Source organism: Balaenoptera physalus (assembly GCF_965194825.1).
Source record: "Balaenoptera physalus genome assembly, chromosome: 17".
Taxonomy (NCBI): Eukaryota; Metazoa; Chordata; class Mammalia; order Artiodactyla; family Balaenopteridae; genus Balaenoptera; species Balaenoptera physalus.
The window spans coordinates 8,069,803-8,089,592 of NC_138895.1; the positions used below are offsets into that span (position 1 = coordinate 8,069,803).

Here is a 19,790-nt window from a genome sequence, read left to right on the forward strand (position 1 = left end):
ACAAGTACCTGCAAAGGATAGTATCACCAAATGGGAGGTGCTGGAGAGGCTGAGCATTGTGCCTGCCCGGACTCCCCCTCCACGATGGTACCCGAGGTACTGAGCAAAGTGCCTCACATCTCTACTGCCCTTTGCTTCCTCATCTGAGGACATTAAGAAAAACACCAGGACGTCCCTGGTGGTGCAGTGGTTAAGAATCCACCTGCCAATGCAGGGGACATGGCTTCGATCCCTGGTCCAGGAAGATCCCACATGCCATGGAGCAACTAAGCCCGTGCACCACAACTACTGAGCCTACGCTCTAGGGCCCGCGAGCCACAACTGCTGAAGCCCATGTGCCACAACTACTGAAGCCCACGCGCCTAGAGACCGTGCTCCACAACAAGAGAAGTTACCGCGATGAGAAGTCCACACACCTCAATGAAGAGTAGCCCTCGCTCGCTGCAACTAGAGAAAGCCCACACGCAGCAACGAAGACCCAACACAGCCAAAAATAAAATATTTTTTAAAAAAGGAAGAAAGAAAAACACCGGTAGCCTACACTTACTGAAACCTTACCCTGTGCTGGGGCTACTGCAAGCACTTTGTGCATTAACAACAAACTTTTGAAATGAGAAGGCTGAGTCACAGAGAGTAAAGTAATTTGCTCAAGATCACAAGGCTGAGTAGTAGCGGGGACCAAGACTGAACAGCTACCTTACACTGCGTCTTATCTACTAGTGTTTCTGTGAAAGCTAAGTGACCTATTTCAAGCACTTAATTTAGTGCCTTTGCCATGGGAAACACTCAGTAAAAATTATCTCATCACCAACATCAACCTCGTGGCCACCATTGATGAAACCAAGCAGAATAGCTGCATTTGCTGGATTCCAAGTCTTGGGTGCTTAGGTTCCTTTTTTTTTTTTTTTTTTTTTTTTACTAAATCTTTTGTAGAGCTTCATCAAATAATGTAACCTATAAGCTAAACACCAGATATTTCAGAGCAGCTTAAAGAAAAATTAAGGGTGACGTAGGCAAATATTTTTTTCTTGTAGTAATTGATAGCTTTGTAGCTTGATTCCATAAAACTTGGCTGCATGATTCACTAAAACTTGAAGACATTTTTCATACTATTTGGATTCCTTCCAGAGGACACCATCGAGCCAGGGGAAAAAAGATTTATATTCAATCCTTACTGTGGTGTACATATTTGGGGCATGTATTTGGGCTTTTCTCCAGAAATCATGCTAGTATATCTTGTCTAGTAAAAGATACTGGATGCCATTCAAACCAGATGTTATTTCACAAGTCACTTTCCTGCTTTTCAAGATGTTTTAGTTCCTTACAGAGTGGCTTTGATGGTTTTCACTTGGTTGGTATTGATTCTGAGTGGATGGGCCTTCCACACATGCTCCCTAAATCCAAAAGGAGACGGTTTTAGCTGCTCGGGCTGCCGTAACAGAGTACCATGGACCGGCTGTCTTAGACAACATTCATTTATTTCCTCACAATTGTGGATGCTGGATGTCTGAAATCAAGGTGTCAGCAGGGTAGGTTTGTGCAGAAGTCTTTCTCCTTGGGCTTGCTTGGCCATCTTCTCCCTGTGTCCTCACATGGTCTTCCCTCTGTACATGTCTGTGTCCTAATTTCCTCTTCTTATAAGGACAGCAGTCATACTGGATGAGGGCCCACCCTAATGACCTCGTTTAAACTTAATTACCTCTTTAAAGGCCCTGTCTCCAAATAAAGTCACATTCTCAGATACCGGGGTTAGGACTTCAATGTAGGAATTTTGGAGGAACGCATTTCAGCCCATAACAGAGACTTAGAGAGATGGGAAGAGAGAATCCCATATAGAGGTGGCTTGGATTCCAGGAACAAACATTCCTTGGAGCCCACGGTTTGTAAAACACTGTAAGTCTAGCTTCTGATGCTGCCCATCTCCTCTATATCAGTCTCCAGGAACTAGTCCAAGGGAAGTGCCATCCCAGCAAAGTTTCCAGAACCTTCTGTTGCCATCTCCATAAACTTCTTGAACCCTGCTGACCACACCTTGATATCCTGCCCAGTAGACTGTGCACCACCACCTTCAGTGTGACTCTCAGAGCCCAGGAATACAAAATTCTTGTGTATAATATGTTGGCACCACTGCTGAATTCAACACTCAGCCAATATGGCTAAGCAACCTGGAAATCATCCATCCTCTCAATAGCTGGTATAATTTTAGTACTTATTTACTACAAACACTGCATTTTGCCTTCAGGCCTCATAGAGAGCAGCCCTGACAACTTCCAGAAACATATTTGAAATGCCTAACATAGCGTACACAGCTGACTAGAAACACTCCTAGTGCGAGTGACAGGAATGTGCAGAAGTGGAGGGCGTGAGGCCACGAATCCAAGAGGAAAGCTCTCCAGGTCTGCCCCTGGTCACCCTGTCCCACATATGACTTCTGATCTGGGACCCAGAGACCTGTAACCCTGACTCTGCAGAGACTTTAGGCCCCTGTCTCTGTTTCCATATCAGTGAAACAGGGATTAAAACTATATCGTTCTCTTCCCCCAAAACTATTGTAAAACCGTAAAAATGAGATGGAACTCGAAAACAAAGCTGGTAAAAGTCAAAATAGACTAAATAATATAATTTTAATTATAACCGTCTAAACCAATTTAAATCCATTAAATGCGTCATTTTTATTCTGGCCTTGTTTACTAGTTTATACAACTTACCAGCTAAAGACTAAATGGCTCCTACAGTAAAAGTTCTGTCTTCAGGCCCATGAGAAGATTTAGATCTATGCTTTCATTGCCCTTAGGCTATCTTGACTGACTCCTGAAGTCTCTGGACTTCCGTACTGTAGGATAGAAAAAGAAGAGTTAATTGTAACTTCACAGCGACTCCGAGAGCTGGCTGTAGTACCACACATGACCACCAGGGGACAGCATAGACCTGATGCTGCTTTAGACTTCACTAGGTTTGGGCCACTTGCTTTCTCTTGTGTCAAAGTGCCCTCCCTTCCCCCAGGAAAAGCTCTCTGCGCTGCAGGATCTGGAAGTGCCCCAGGCGCAGCGGCACACAGCCCCTGGGAGGAGGCCCTCGCCCTGAGCTGGAGTCCAGCCCTCCTCCTGCCCTATGCACAGCAGGGCACTCAGCTGCTGGGCAAGGTGGTGTTGAGAGGTGATCCCAGAGAACAGCCACACAGTATACAGGCATCAAAACCGACCAGACTTAGGCTGGCAAGCGTCAGGGAGCAGGAACCAGCTTTCGGGGGAAGAGGCCGCCTGGGGCACTTGCACCAACAAGACCCCAGACTCCCGGTAGAGGATATTAGTAAATAGCAACCGAGGATGTCATACTTAAAGTTATTTTGTATTTTCAAAGTGTTCTGACCTCGCTCTTATTCATTATTAGCTAATAATTCTGAACCATCACCTTCATGTTATGGATGAAACAATGAAACACGAGAAATCAGGGCTTTAAGGAGAAAGCAGCGGGGACCAAAGCAGAAGCCAAGTCTCCCCCGTACCATTAGTTGTTAAACACGCCAACCCCCAACTCCATCCCCACCCCCAAGCGCAGAACCGCTAACGGTACAAAGAATACCCCAACCTGGAAGCCAGACGCATTTGGAACCAGGTAGAGAGGTCATGAGACAGCAGAAACAGAAACTTCGCCTGCCTCCCCCCATGGGGTATTCTGCACCCCTGAGTCTGGGTGGAAACGAACACGACCTGTCTGTCGAGCACAGATGTGGCCGGAGGGGAACCGAGGCAGCATCGCAGCGTCGCGCGGGCAGATCTGCGGCGACTGGGTCGTAGGGACCACTGCGCGCTCTGCGCCCGGCTCCTCCCGCGGTTCCCACGCACCGACCTCCCCTTCATCCCTGTGACTGATGCTCCCGGACCCCGCCTGGAAATTCTGTCTGTGAGCTAATTATGGGCAATGACCTAAGTGCGCTGGGCAGGAGTGAGTAAGGGGATCGGTAGGTGAGAGCTGACTATTCACGACACGGCAGCCTTTGATGCGAGCGGAGCAGAAAGTTTGGCGGAAACTCAACACCTCTTAGAAGTAGAGATTAGTCAAGAGGAAGAAAGGAGAACCCATTGTGGAAGTTTTCAAGAAGGAGACAAAGATGCCTGTGTTTTGTATCGCTCAGCTGCCTCAAGAAAATGTCCATTTGTTTTCTTTACACTCCTTTTACATTTTAAGTGGAACCTAGTGAATGTGTCTTTTCAGGGTTCCCAATTTCACCGTTTTCTCTACACCTCATGTTGCCATTTTAATGAAGCATCATTTTTCCAGAGAGTGTGGGAACAAAACTTATTTAATGACCTCTCAGAGCAAACACTGAGTTCTTCAAATATCTCCTTGAATTAAAACCCGCACCCCACAATTCACTTCCTTTTTTAAATGCCAGTTTGCCAACTACTGCAAACCGATAAACAGGGCTTTCCTTTACTCTTAAGCCACAGGGTTCCTGTCGGATCTCGCAGCCTGGGGGATCCATGAGAAACCCCAGACCCCCAGCCCTCAGCTGTGCCCTTGGAGGGCTCAGTGGCACAGCAGCAGTCCCCTTGGAAGCATAGGGGACTCAGCAGAGACCTAGCATCAGCTTGGAGATTATCCAGTCCAACCTTTCACTTTACAGACAAGGAAACTGAGGCAGGTGGGGAGAGGATGCACCTGCAATATCCTGGGTGTCACAGGTGGGTGGGGGGAGGCATGGAGGTTGAGGTTGGCCCCATGCGGTTCCCACACCCTCTGCCTCGGCATCACTTAGGGCAGATGTGCAAAGTGCCTGTTCCTGAGCCCCTTCTCAAACCTACTGAACTGGAATTTCTGGGGGTGGGGACTAGGAATTTATATCTCAACCGCGCCACACCACTGCAGCTGTGATACACACTAACTTTTGGGAAGTGCTTGTAGGAGTAGAAAGAACAAGCCTGGAGTCAGAAAAGATCTGGTTTGAAGCTCTTCTCTGCTGCTTACTAGCTTCGCACCTTTGGCGAGCTAATGTCTCTGAACTCGGGGTGTTCATCTGTAACCGGGGAGGCTGTGAGGGCCACAAGGGATGGCGCATATAGGCACCCTCAGGTCCCGAGGCCTGACACTGGAATGCACTCAATCAGAGCCACCTGTCATCTGGAGAGTGCTGGATTTGAGCCCCAGAGCTCCCATTTATGGACTATATGAGGCTGGCCACATCATTTGCCTCTTTCGAGCCTCAATTTCCTTGTCTGTAAATGGAGATAATAGTATTGCCTCCTCCCAGGAATGCTGTCAAAGTTAGATGTAAATATCATGTTGTAGCTGCATGGACTGGTCATGAAACAAAACCACTCCAGGTCTTTCACACAGACAGAATTCAAGGCAGGGAGTTGATTCCACAGGGGATGGAAGAGCTAAGAGGAGCCAGACAGAATAAAGAGATCATCCTGAGATTGGCTGCTAGCAGGTCAAAGGAAGGTGGTAGTTGTACAGAGCCCAGGCGTCAGGGTCCCTAGCAGGAGCTAGGACCATGGTGGGGCAGGAGAATTAACACCACAGAGAAGAACTAGCTGGATGTGGAGAGCCCACACAAGGCAGATGGGAACAGGGAGAAAGGCCTCCACCACCCTGTAGTCTCCTTGCCTGGAGGAGGGAGAGGTCAGAAGACAGGGTGCCTGGGAAACGTAATTCCTGGAGATACAGAGCAGGGAAAACGGGTGACACTGGGTCTAAGAGCAAATAAGAGATGCCCGGCACACACGCATAAGAACACTGACACGGTCTCAGGCGTAGAGGAGGCGCCCTCTTCGTGCTTGTCTCTGTAGCTGTCGACCACGACATGTAACAGCCTGACGAGGAAGGCACTTGGCAAGACAAGCACATGTTTGTGAGAAGCCTACCTTTCATTCGTCACATACAGGCATCATTTCTCCAGGGCTGGTGACCATGTGGAAGAAAAGTCCCGAAATTAGAATCCTAGATGGGAATCTAATAAAAATAAATTGAGGCTCAATTTCTTCATGTATGAAAACGTAAATAACACACTATTTCATAAAGTATCATGAGGATGTGATGAGATCATAGATATGAAAGTACTTCATACACTCAAAGTCCTATACAAATACAGGATTTGTTTGTATTCTCAAAAAGGGGACATTTTCAAAAAACAGTCAGATGCACCATGACCTACATTCAATCTAATTACTTATTTTTCCAACTTATTTTTCAAGCTCATCATTTTCTTTTTCAGGAATTCAAATAGAACACCATTGGAGCAAATAACTATGAAATACATAATTCAGTACCACAAAAATGATGTTCCAACCGGAAGCTTCCATGAGAACCACCAGGCTAATGTGATAACACCCTGTTCTATAAAAAGAATTCTTACGCATCCTCACAAGCCTTGACCATCCAGTTTTTCTGTCTCCACTGATTAGACTGATGACACAGTGGCTATATAATGATGTAATACATATATATGTAATAAAAGATATTATTTGACTAATCTCTTTGTGTACTTTATGTGAATTATTACCACTTTATTATATGGTAATAATTCTCATTATTTGCTATTATTATCATTTCAGCTTCTCAGCTGGAAAATCATTGATACTCAGAATGCTGAATTAACTTGCCCAAGGTCCCTCAGCTTGGCACCAGCAGAGCCAGGATTTGATCCCAATTCGGGCTGAGTTCTAAGCCAGTTGCTCACCTCTACCTGTCTACACACTTGCCTTTGGGGTGCTGATCACTGAAGGAACTGATTCTGTGTCATCAATTATAATGGAAAGAGCCTTAAACTCAGAACAAGAAGATGTGAATTCTATACCACCTGGCTCTAGCCAGTGCTGTGTCCTTGCCCACAAAATGATAGAATCAGTTTGAAGATGAACTTTCACAACTACAACATTTGATACGTTTTATAAATTCCTGATTAATCCACAGTTCTGATAACAAAAATGCTATTGTTTTGGCATGGTGTTTATGAACAGTTAACTACATTTGATATATCTTTGTAATGAAAAAAACGATTCACTTCTGCTCTTTTGTTTCTTTGTTAGCCCAAGCCATTGTGCCAGGCACTGGGAAATACTGTGAAATTTACTATTCTTAACATACTTTTAAACATCTTAAAATTTTTCCCCAAAGTAGTACATTATCTATTCAGGCACATTTTATTTTGTTGGTTTTAACAAAGACTGTCCTGGGACGTGGCCAAACTGCCAGCGTGTCCCTGAGTGTCATCCATCACCAAGCAGCTGGCAGAGCTCGCCTGGGCTTGGTGAGCCAGGCATGAGGCCAGGAACCAGGACCAGGTGAGAGAAGAGGGAGGGGAGCCCGGGAGAGGGCAGCAGCGGAGGGCGGGTGTGAGGACAGTCAGGAAACCCCAGCTGAGATGAAGCAGTTGGAGGCCCGGGTGGCCCCGCAGATCAGTCTGGGCCTTGCGCGTTAGCTCAGGAGGGCTCACGAGTGACTTTTGAAGGAAGAAAACCAAGCCCCAAATTGGCACGGCCTGACATTTGCAAAGAAAGGTGAAGACCAACTGTCTGAACGAGGAAAATTCCCAAGAAGGGGCAACAAGGAGATGCCAGGGATTGAAGGAAAAAGAGGCCAAAACTCCTCACTTTCCCTGGACCACAATGTAGACAGCCAAAGCAGGTAACACAAAGTGACCACCCCCCAAGAACATGGAAAAAAGTTGTCCCCAAAGAGCTAAGCTGGTGATTCTACATTTCATGTAAGAGGTTAGCCACCTGGTTAATCCAAGAGACTGTTGAAATGTGGTCAGAAACACCCAAAACGCCAATCCAAGAGGACTCAAGAACTACCACAGGAAGGCCGACTTGCTGTGTGATTGTAATCAGGCAATCAAGAGAATTAGTCAATTATATTGAACCCTATCAGAAGAAAGAGTGAGCTTGAAAGCATGGTCAGCCTCACACACAGAATCAGGAAACATGAAGATCCACCAGGGGGTGGTACCCACACAAGCTCTGATGAAGGGAGCAGGTGGAGTGACCCACAGACCCCAGTCCTAAGATCAGTGGACTTGAAACCCAATGTGATTAATTATCTAAACCAGACAACTCCTTCTCTTTGCTCTGATTCTGTATTCACTAGGGAATCTCCTGAGTATAATTTTAGTCCCCAAAGAGAGTTGCCAGGAGAGAGAGCATATGCTCATCATACTGGCCTAAATCTCTCCGTCAAAGGGATGCTCAGAGTTCCCACCGCAATTAATACTGGCACTTTGATGTATACATCAGTCTTTTGTCACCTGAGTTAATGGGAGTCAGCCCCTGATGGCTGGATTCATACCAAGTGTGCTTAAAATGTTAAATGTTTGAAGCTTTAAAGCTGAGAACCTGATCTGGGATAGTGTGGAATCTATAGATGGTAAATGCCAATTTAGGAGACACGTGGGCATTGACACAACCAACCTTCCTTAATAATATCCCGGCGTTGTCACGTGCCATTGTGCAGACCTAGACAAACAACAGTATTAGATGTGCACCTGCCAGTTCACCTCAAATACTCCTCCAAATAGCTGTGTAGCCCATAAAACTGGAGGAATTGCTGTCTCGGGCCAGATCTGTGTTGCAGGAAAGGATTCCAGGTCTTCAAACTGTAAATAAATTCAGTAGCAGTGGGCATTAAATTGTGAACTGCTACAGCATGGCGTAGATACGGTGAGGAAGACAGCTATCTGCACAGCTTTCCATGACACTCCAACTACCTCCAGAGCTCTGCTTAGATACTTCTGGGCCTTGTACTGATTCTTAGCAATGTAATCCATGTGTACCAAAAATCAAATAGCCCTCTGGCCATAAACAAATAACCCACAATATTTGTATTAGAATGCTGACATTCTAAAAGTCAAGAAACAGGAGATATTATAGCTGAAGAGACAAACCATTTTGACCCATAAAAAGGTTTTTAATTTCTTTGAAGGTAACTATTAAAATTAAAATTGTAAAGAAACAATAGTTTAGAAAGATATTTGCAGCAAATACAGCAGTTAAAAAGGGAAAGAAACATTTTATTAAAAATAATCCAAAATTCCTAATAAATAAGTGAAAATAAAAAAAGAGAAATTCTACTATATACCTATTATTTTTAAATTTTTTGGGTCACACCATGTGGCTTGTGGGATCTCAGTTTCCCATCCAGGGACTGAACCTGGACCACAGCAGTGAAAGCCCAAATCTTAACCACTAGGCCACCAGGGAACTCCTTACTACATACATATTCAAAAGTAAGCAAGAATACCTAGCAAAAATTAAGTACAGTTGGGAAGAAAACAAGGTTCTCATGCTATTAACAGTACATATTTACACAGCTTTTCTTGATTTCATTACACATCAAGAATGATGGAACCATTTACATTCTTTTACAACTAGTCTGATGTTAAGGTTTTCATCCTAAGTAAAAAAAATTTAAAGAAATAAAAGGCTACATGCATTAACACAATCATTCTAGTATTACATGTAACAGAAAAACTTGAAAACAACCTAAATTTCCAAAGAGAGACAATCAAACTGATTGTGATGCTGAGTTATGATTCAATAGAATGTGATACAGTCATTTAAAATTGTAACGTTTAGGTCTGTGTAAAATTTGGGGAAAATGTTTAGAATATGCTAATAAACATAAGTCTGAGTATCTGATTTTAAGTGTATTACAACTACTGCTATGGAAATATGTGAGCGTGTAAACAAAGTCTGGGAGACAACAGGAAACAAGAAACTCTTGTGATATATTTGAATCTACCACTTACCGGGTGCAAGACCCTGGGCATGTTACGTAACCACTCTGTGCCTCAGTTTCCCAGTCTGTAAAATGGGGATAATAATAATACCTACCTAGTAAGGTTACTATACAGATTAAATGAGTTATTGTATGTAAAAATGTTTTAATTTATTTTTTATTTTTGGTTTTGTTGGGTCTCCGTTGCTGTGCATCGGCTTTCTCTAGTTGCTGCGAGCGGGGGCTACTCTTTGCTGCGGTGCGCGGGTTTCTCATTGCGGTGGCTTCTCTTGTTGTGGACCACGGGCTCTAGGTGCACGGGCTCAGTAGTTGTGGCACATGGGCTTAGTTGCTCCGCGGCATGTGGGATCTTCCCAGACCAGGGCTCGAACCCATGTCCCCTGCATTGGCAGGCGGATTCTTAAGCACTGCGCCACCAGGGAAGCCCCTAAAAATGTTTTAAAAACTGTGTATTTTGTGTATAGCACAAAATAAGTGCTAAACATATTGCTTTATCTATCAATACTTCAGAATGTAACACCAACAAACTAACACAAAAGGACTTTTTAAAACATAAACCACAAAATCATTATCTCAAATAATAAAGTTAATATTAATGTCTCAATATCATTTAATACTCAATATATTTTCAATTTTTCCCTAAATGTCTCAAAACTTTTTTCATGCACGTGTTTGTTCAAATCAGGATCCAATAAAAGACGCACACATTGCATTCAAATGATGTCTTTTATGTCTCTTTATACCATCACGATTTCCCTACTCTTTTTATTTTTTTGGCTACACTGGATCTTCGTTGCTGCGTGCGTGGTTTCTCTAGTTGTGGTGAGCGAGGGCTACTCTTCGTTGCGGTGCTCGGGCTTCTCATTGCGGTGGCTTCTCTTGTTGCAGAGCACGGGCTCTAGGCACATGGGCTTCAGTAGTTGTGGCAGGTGGGCTCTAGAGTGCAGGCTCAGTAGTCGTGGCGCACGGCCTTAGTTGCTCCGCGGCATGTGGGATCTTCCTGGACCAGGGATCAAACCAGTGTCCCCTGCATTGGCAGGTGGATTCTTAACCACTGCGCCACCAAGGAAGTCCCTCTTTACTCTTTTTGTTGTGCTATTTTTATTGCCACTTATTTGTTGGAGAAACCTGCAGAATTTCTCATTTTCTGGATTCTGCTGATTGCATCCATATGGTATCAGTTAACATGTTCCTCTGTCTCCTGAATTTCCTGTAAACTATAGCTAGATCTAAAGATTTAATCAGATTTAGATTAAATGTTCTTTTTTCCTTTTTCTTTTTTTGCAACAATGCTTCATAGGTGATCCTGTGTACTTCCTACTTTATCTCATCAAAAGCACCTTTATTTTAAAAATTAATTAATTATTTATTTATTTGGCTGTGTTTGGTCTTAGTTGCGGCACGTGGGATCTTCATTGCGGTGCATGGGCTTCTCTCCAGTTGTGGCGCGAGCTCCAGAGCGTGCGGGCTCAGTAGTTGTGGCGTGTGACAACTATGTCCTGTGGCCTGTGGGATCTTGGTTCCCTGACCAGGGATCGAACCTGTGCCCCCTGCAGTGGAAGGCGGATTCTTAACCACTGGACCACCAGAGAAGTCCCTGATTTCCTATTTTTAAGGAAGTGAAGATGGATCAATTAGGAGCTACTATAAATAGGACATGGTACCCGTGGAATATGAGGAAGAGAGAGGCATTGAGGATGCTTCTTGTGTTTCTGGCTTGGGTGATGTGGAGCCAAAGTAAAGGAAGTAAGTGATAGGATGGGGGAAGGAGAGGGATAAAATGTGGAAAGGAGGGAAAGAGAGGGGAAAGGGGGGAAGGAGGTGCTGGGCCCCAGAAGAAGCTGCTTGGAGACTCCAGGAAGAAAATAATTAATTCCATTTTCAAAGGGTCCAAGTTGAAATACTTTGTAATATACCCAGAGGGAGAAGGAAAGGAAATAGTTGGAAAGATAAATTTACCAACTTAGAGTTAGGCAGAAGAGTCATACTTTTCTTTCTACACAAAGAAAGAGGGAGCATTTTCATATCGTATGTTTGCTTTTCAATGTTTTAAGAAGACAGTGACCCTGAACAGGCATCTCAGAAAAAAGGAAGAAGCCCCAGACAAGAAAGAAGGCTGCCCGAGGATGCGACTCAGAAGGGGAGGGACGCACACACACAACCCCAAGTGTGGACTGAGAGATAACAAACGTGGACTAACGAGAACCGGAAGAGGATTAGTGGGAGGGACCTGCCCTCACGTGCAAGCCCAGAGGAGCAGGACTCAGACAAGACCACGGGGAAGGCTTCGCGGGACACCGTCCGTGGCCGTGCGCTGAAGACGAACTTGGTCACAGAAGAACTAGGAAGCGGAAGATTCCGAAACAAAGCTCAGCGGCCTGGGCTTCCTCCTCCTAGTAAGAAGCTGTCCGGATGCTCTTTGCCACTGATCCTGCCTGCTAGTGGGTCCCTGCATGTCTGGACTTCCCTAGCCTTTGCCTCTTGGTCTGTAAGTAAAGGATAATGTTATTTACCATAGAGGAGTGTCATGGGAATTAAATGTCATTGCAGGTGTGAAGGACTTAACGGGGGGGGGGGGGGGGGGGGGGGGTTTCTGATATGTGGTGTTCAGGAAATGCTTGTTCTTTCCCCAGACCTCAGTATTTCTTTTCCTTTCTTTAATATGGATACACTATAATTTTACAAATATTTTTTTTGATTATGAAACTCGTCAGATGTCTAACCCACCAAAAGTGATGTCATAATAGTCTTTCTTTTTTCTATATACATTTTAAAATTTTGTAATGTAATTTTTATTGAGACATAATTGATATAAAACATTATATTGGTTTCAAGTGTACAACATAATGGTTCGATATTTGTATATATTGCGAAATGATCAACACAACCATCACCACGCAGAGTTACAAAGGTTTTTTTTCTTGTGATAAGAACTTTTAAGATCTCTCTGAGCAACTTTTAAATGTAAATACAGTATCATTAACTATTATCACTAAGCTGTACATCACATCTCCTGGACTTATTTATTTTATAACTGGATGTTTGTACCTTTTGCTCACCTTCAACGATTTTGCCCACTCCCTACTGTATGCTTCTAGAAACTCCCATATTTCCCTAGACCTCCATATTTTTTTTAATACTTATTTATTTATTTGGCTGTTCTGGGTCTTAGTTGCGGCATGCAGGATCTAGTTCCCTGACCAGGGATCAAACCCGGGCCCCCTGCATTGGAAGCACGGAGTCTTAACCACTGGACCACCAGGGAAGTCCCTAGACCTCCATATTTTTAAACAACCCCATCCGACAGAAAAGGAATTTGAGGCTGGTAAGTCACCGACCTGGTAGATGTTGGGGCCAAAATGCAGACACTAGTTTTCTGATTATAAATCTCACTAAAGCATGAAAATCTTGCATTTCAATTCCATATTTTTAGACACTTAAAAGCAGAGTGCTATGGGAATGTGTGAAGCATTTTGAATCACAGTTCACAGGTAACAGTTTGGAAAAGTTTATTGGGAGTGATTCTGAGTTACCCATTTGGAGACAGGAAGGGAGAGAAGTACTAATGCAGAAATTTGTACCTGTGGTCCTCAAATATATTAGATATTTGTCAAATATATTAGATATTTGTCAAATATATTAGATATTTGTCAGGATTTTGATTGTTTTACTGAGAAGCAAGGAATAAGTAAAAACAGCGATTCGTCATGTTCACAGATGAACACTCAAGCAATATGCAGTTAATCACAAGCTTTCTCTTATGCAAATATTTCAGTGTAAAATCATAACCATAAGTGCGACTGTGAAATCCTGTAGGAAACTGAAACAGAACACAGTTCAGCTGTGGCAAGTGTGCCTTACTCTCCAGTTGTATTTGTGTATATTGCTAAACCATCTCTGAAAAGAGAACCGAATTTTCAAATATATTTTCTCATTGACTTTCATTACAGATGTGAAGATACTTTTCCATTTTTTTCAACTAATGTACATATTTTCAGCCACAGACTGTGTTACAGTATGAATGGCACTGTTAACCACTATACACAAAGGCACACACCTGACCTATATTATAATGAAAGCCAAGAAACATGGAAAGGGGCTTTGTAGCAGTGACCGTGCTATTATAACGATTCAATGTATGGCTTCAAGACTGGCTGTCACCACCCTTTTCTGGCTGAGTGACTTTAAGCTACTTAAACTCTTTAAGCCTTAATTTCCTTAACTGTAAAATGGGGATAATACCTAATTAATGGTGTTGTGATGATGAGGTGAAATGACAGATGTAAGGAGCTCCATCCAGTAAGTAAGTACTCAATAAGGAGCAGTAGAACAGGAGAAGGAAGGGCCGTAAGTCGTGGTAACTGTACTATTGATCTAGCAGCAGCAGCAGTGGTAGCAGCAGTAACAGAAGTGATCTACGTAAGTGGGTAGCGTATATTATAACCATCCCTATGCCTGAGAATATTTATGGAATGATCCTGGGAGAGCAAGAAAACTCATGACTCAATATTTCTCCTCTATAGTCAATCTTTGTGCTTGGATTTCCCACCATCAGAGTCAAGGGGTTGCGTTTTCAGGAAACCACTGGTAAAAGATAAGACCCTGAGCAGATGAACAGTGAGAGGAATTTTGTGGGTTTGTCCTGAGAGGAGGTAGTAAGGACAGATGAAAGGGGAGGGAAGAGAGGAGAACAAGAACGGGGTGCAGGACTGGGCCATTCAAGGGTGACGGAGAAGGGAGGAAGCCCCTGAGGCCGTGCAAGCAAAGGACATTTCAAAACAAAGTCTCCGGTTTCTTATTCTGCTTAATCTGGCCGAGAAGTGTGACCCCTAAATGCTGAAGAAAGTTAAGTCCACGACTAACTTCTTTGTGCGAGTAGATTTTTGTAGCAATTAAGGAAAGGGCAGAGTTTGCCAGGGATAAGAGACACAAACCCAAAAGCCAGTCTCAGAGATCTTGGGGCCGACTTTGAACTTCTGCAGAATGTGAGATGGGCATTGGAGTCCAGCCTAACCAGATCTTAGCAGAAGGGAGACATGGCTGACATCTGTTAGACATTTGCTGCCTAAATTCTTTTTACTTCCCATTCATCACCATCATCACCAAGTCTAAATTTCCCTGGTTAACTCCTATTCACTGTTCAGATCTCAATTGTAAAGTGACTGAGGGCTTCTCTGACCCTCCCATGTCCAGATTAGGCGTCCCTGCTCTGCTCTACGATAGCGCCCTGTACACCTCCCCATCATGGCACTTTTCACAACGATAATACGTGATGCCTTGACTCTCCCCGCACTGGACTGAACAGTGTCTGTCTGTGTACACCATTCTATTCCCAACACAGAGCACTGCACTCAACGCATAATACGTACGCAGTAAATCTTTAAAAGAGAAAGCAAGTTAAAGAGGGAAGGAGGGAGGGATGAGGAAGGAGGGAGACAACCCCAAAGCATGACATACCCGCCTTTTTTCAAAACGACAGCCCAGTTAGGTTGCCCATGGTAGGGAGGACCCAAGATCCAAGTACTGACCCCAAAGCGAAGTTTGTTCATGACGTTCTCATCCTGTGCTCAGGGCTGACCTTTCAGAGCCCTGACTGTTGGGAGGAATAGTTTTAGGGGGCTGTGCACTGTTCCCAAGGAATGTGCTTTTTTCTAACTTTTCCCTCCGGATTATTTAGTTGTTCCAGGAACAAAGACACTAGAAAATGTAGAGACAAGGAAGGCAAAGAAATGTCTCCCCGCTGTGTGTTTTCCCTCCGATCCTGGGGACGCTCAGGATTTCTTGGGTTACAGGGCTAGAGAGAGATCGGAGGCGTGAGGAGGGGGCCACGACTGGAGCAACAGACAGACGTGAAAACCAGGGTAGTGCCACCATTCAAACTGCCAAGAAGGGGGCCCAGGGTTCCAGGGGGACAGAGTATGAATTCTGACTCTAGGGCTAAGAGTTCAGCCCAGAAGACCAGAGAGTGAGTGTAAGCAGACTTCTGGGAGAAGGAAAGGAACACATTATTTAAATACTACTAAACAATGTTTAATGGTGGATTGTTTAGAATATGCAACCACTCCCACCAGTATCATGCGTGGCTTGCTTCTGAAAGCCAGCCCACGTGTGGTGTGTGGCGAGTCTGCCCAGTTTCAAGGGCTAGAGTGAGTGGAGTGAATGAATAGTCACTGCTGTTTGCTCAACTCTTCATTCCCAAGATCTGGATAGACTCTCCCGAATACAGCTTTGGAGAAGGAGGGATTAGACCAACATCTCTCCTGGCAGACACAGGTGATGGTGCTCAAAGAGAAGGCCGGGGGAACATTCCAGGGCAGATTAAGGAGAAAACTCGGGCTTCCCTGGTGGCACAATGGTTAAGGATCCGCCCGCCAATGCAGGGGACACGGGTTCGAGCCCTGGTCCAGGAAGATCCCACATGCCACGGGGCAACTAAGCCCATGCACCACAACTACTGAGCCTGCACTCTAGAGCCCACGAGCCACAACTACTGACCCCACGTGCCACAACTACTGAAGCCCACGTGCCTAGAGCCTGTGCTCCGCAACAAGAGAAGCCCGCACACCGCAACAAAGAGCAGCCCCCGCTCGCCGCAACTAGAGAAACCCCGTGAGCAGCAACGAAGACCCAACTCAGCCAAAAATAAAATAAATGAAATAAATAAATTTTTTAGAAAAGAAGAAAACTCATCTCTCCAGTTGAAAGCCAGAGGCATGGGAGAGCGTGACCTGACCCCATGTTGGGAAACAGACACACAGGATTTCTGCCAGTGGTTATGAGCAAAGGGAGTCCTGGAATTTAAATTAATGATTTAAGGGACTCGCGTTGCCAGAAATAGGAAAGAAAAACAAAAACCAGAGAAGCTCAGATGTAGTGAAGGAGAGCCCACGACTTCTCATTTTCTGAAGCAATCCCAAGGCCCAAGTATCTGCACCGACAGAAAGCGAACTGCTTTGAGCACAGCCCACACCACCGCATGCGCAACTCTCCAGGGGCCCTGAAAAGGCCCGGGCAAGGGCACCCAGGAGTCAGGCCTGACGCTTCCAGGTCCGCGAGCCAGGGGACTGACTCCACTGCCGGCAATGACGTGACCCCGTGTTCCCGAGGCTCCGCGATCCTGTGATTCATCAGCAACAGAAGGCATGATCTCCGGGCTTATCACCAACGATGGCTCTTCTCCTTTTTCTATGTTCTAGGCGGCAGGTGTTTGTTGGGTTTTTTTAAAGTTTTTTTTTTTTTTTGATGTGGATTTTTTTTTTTAAGTCTTTATTGAATTTGTTATAATATTGCTTCTGTTTTATGTTTTGGTTTTTTGGCCATGAGGCATGTGGGATCTTAACTCCCTGACCAGGGATCGAACCTGCACCCCCTGCATTGGAAGGCAAAGTCTTAACCACTTGACCTCCAGGAAAACCCCTAAGTGGGAAGTATTTACTGAGGTTATTCCATAACTTTCTCACTTGGTCACACTGTAAAAGCGGGTCTCAATTTTCCCCACAACTACCTTCCTTAGTGCTGACATAAGGAAAGGGTGGGATTTTGGTGACCAGGAGTAAACAGCGTGGGTCCCACACAGCCATGAGCTTAGTTCAGCTCTCCAACGATGTCCTGAGCAAGTCTGCCTGCTTCAGAATTGGATTTCAGGGGCTCCACTTCTCACAGGAGGAAGCAGTGTGGGAAATTCATCCTGGGAAGACTGAAGGTGTCATCTGTGACGCAGAGTGGAACACAGGGACCCAGAGCGGTTATGAGACGACAGGGGAGTAAGGAAAAATCAGATGCCTCCAAAGAAAGGCAGAGAGATGCTCTGATCGGAAGGTGTTCCAATTACCATTTACCAGGCTCTGAAGCAAAAGGAGATGTTAGAATAGGTAAATTACAGGGAGTCAGGAGGAGGAAGGGTAGGATTGCACAGGATCTGGGAAGCAGCCCAACAAAAACTGGGAATACTCCTGTCTATAGGAAGGATTCAGTCTCTCAGGGTATCCCAAGGAGTATCCAGAGGGGAATTCATTCACGTGCATAAGGTGTCATTCTTTTTCCCATCCTTAGAGCTCGCAGACCAGTTCAAACAAGAAAAATGTGAGGAATTCCCATGCCCTATCTGATAAGGTCAGCATCTGTTTACTGCCTAACTTGGCAGAAAACCTGCTTGATCTCTATCAAGTGATGGGATAAACATTTTTATAGATTGCATATGTTTCCTTTTAAATGATTTAAATTTAGTAATTGTGTACTTAAGGAACTAGTGAAGTTGAATTACTGAAGTAGAGAGGATCCCCCCCCAATAATCTTCATTAGGTTATCATGCATTTGAGGAATAGATGGAATATAGATGTTGAAGTGTCAAGTAATAACCTTTCCTTGGTTCAAAGTAAAAATGAATTAAATAAATAGGAGTCACAATTCATCTAGGGAATTAAAATTAGATCCATCTTTAAATATCGCCTATAAATATTATAATACGGAAATTTAAATACAAGTGTGCATGAACCTTCAAACTTATTTCCATCTATTTACCTGATACATACTGACTCAAGAAATTGCTGTGCTGAATTCAATCAATTCTCTTCAGGTCATCTGGTGACAGTTTAATTATCCTTGTGTAGCTTTGGCTTTTAAGTGCAAACCCTCGCCTCATTTTCCCTCACACAATATATTACTAGCATATGGTACAGAATGTGACTTACTAGAAAGCTGCTTGCAAAGGAGGGTCCATAGAACGAAGATTTCTCAGACGTCTGTGAGGATTCTTCCGACGCTGCTGTTAAAACATTATTTTGTAGATTTAAAATATATTCATAAACCAAATCTTCTGAGTTTTCATCTTCTATGACTGGTTTTCTCAGGGTGCCAAGTATTTTTTTACGTTGCTCATTTTAGTAAACCTCTTTGTCACCCCTGTGTTCTCCAAGGAATGACACCTGCCCATCTGTTCTTCTATCTCCTCGCTACATCTCCTGCTATGTTGCCAAGGCAACACTACCTGCTACGACATCATAACGGATGGTTACCCCTTCGCTGGACTTCTGATATCAAATGCAACACTTGGCTTTCAAAACCATGGCTTTTCATCCTTAGGGTTAAAGTTTCTTCTGTAGGAGGTGAGGAAGCAGGCTTTCTCAGGGGTCATCTCCCCACTGTTTCCTTAGCCAAGAGCTCCTTCCACATTCAGGAAGCCAAGAGCTCTAAGCCCATACCATCCCGTCTTCCACCCTACCAGCCTTCATCTCCCACAAAAGCATCTAGAAGTGCTGGGCATAGGATACCTCTAGCAGGAAGACTCACACCAGTGGTTTCCAAACTTCACAGTGACTCAGAATATACCCCAGGCTGCACGTTAACAATACAGCGTCCAGGGACTTCCCTGTCGGTCGGGCAGTTAAGACTCCGTGCTCCCAACGCAGGGGGCCCGGGTTTGATTCCCGGTCAGGGAATTAGATCCTGCGTGCTGCAACTGAGAGCCTGCATGCTGCAATTAGAGATCCTGCATGCTGCAACTAAGACCCGGCACAACCAAATAAATAGATAAATAAATAAATACTAAAAACAAAACAATACAGCATCCGGACTCGACCCTTCCTTGCTTCTGACTCAGTAGCTGCAGAGTGGAAGCCGGATCTCTTCTCAACAAGCTCCTGGGTAGATGTACGATGGAGTTTGAGGAACAGTGACCTAAATTTTCTAATTCAGGGACCGAGTTAGACAGTGTTTTTGTATGCATGGGACTTGGGTTACCTGCATCAGCTCCGCTGGGTTATTTGACTGAAAAGGCAGGTTCCTGGGCCCCATCTCCACACTCAGAATCTGAGCGTGGGATCCTGATGTCTGTCTGCAGTTTAACCAGCATGCGGAGGCGGCCATGACGACACTAGAGACCAGCCGGACCTGGATCCTAACCCCAGCTCTGCTGCCTAAGCCACCGTAAGCACATTTAAAAACAGTTTCTCTGTATCTGTCTCATCTGTGAAAATGAGGGTGATGCTATCTACCTCACGAAGGGATTGTGCACATGAAATCACAGAATCCACGCATTAGGGGCTGTTCCTGGC

At 44.6% G+C, this 19,790-nt stretch overlaps 1 protein-coding gene across 2 annotated transcripts in view; it reads right to left on the reverse strand.

The window, feature by feature from the left end:
• Window positions 1–19,790, reverse strand: part of LOC309646585 (uncharacterized protein) — a 62,780-nt gene that overhangs the window by 7,349 nt on the left and 35,641 nt on the right. The window contains exons 7-8 of one of the 2 annotated variants that reach the window (XM_082433104.1): window positions 18,429–18,502; window positions 2,709–2,833 (exon numbers count right to left, since the gene is read on the reverse strand). In XM_082433104.1, the coding sequence (XP_082289230.1) occupies window positions 2,791–2,833; window positions 18,429–18,502 (117 nt within the window). In that variant the 3' untranslated portion in view covers window positions 2,709–2,790. Of the gene's footprint in view, window positions 1–2,708; window positions 2,834–16,835; window positions 17,583–18,428; window positions 18,503–19,790 lie in introns of those variants that run through there. The other variant, XR_014255433.1, reaches the window with a different exon arrangement.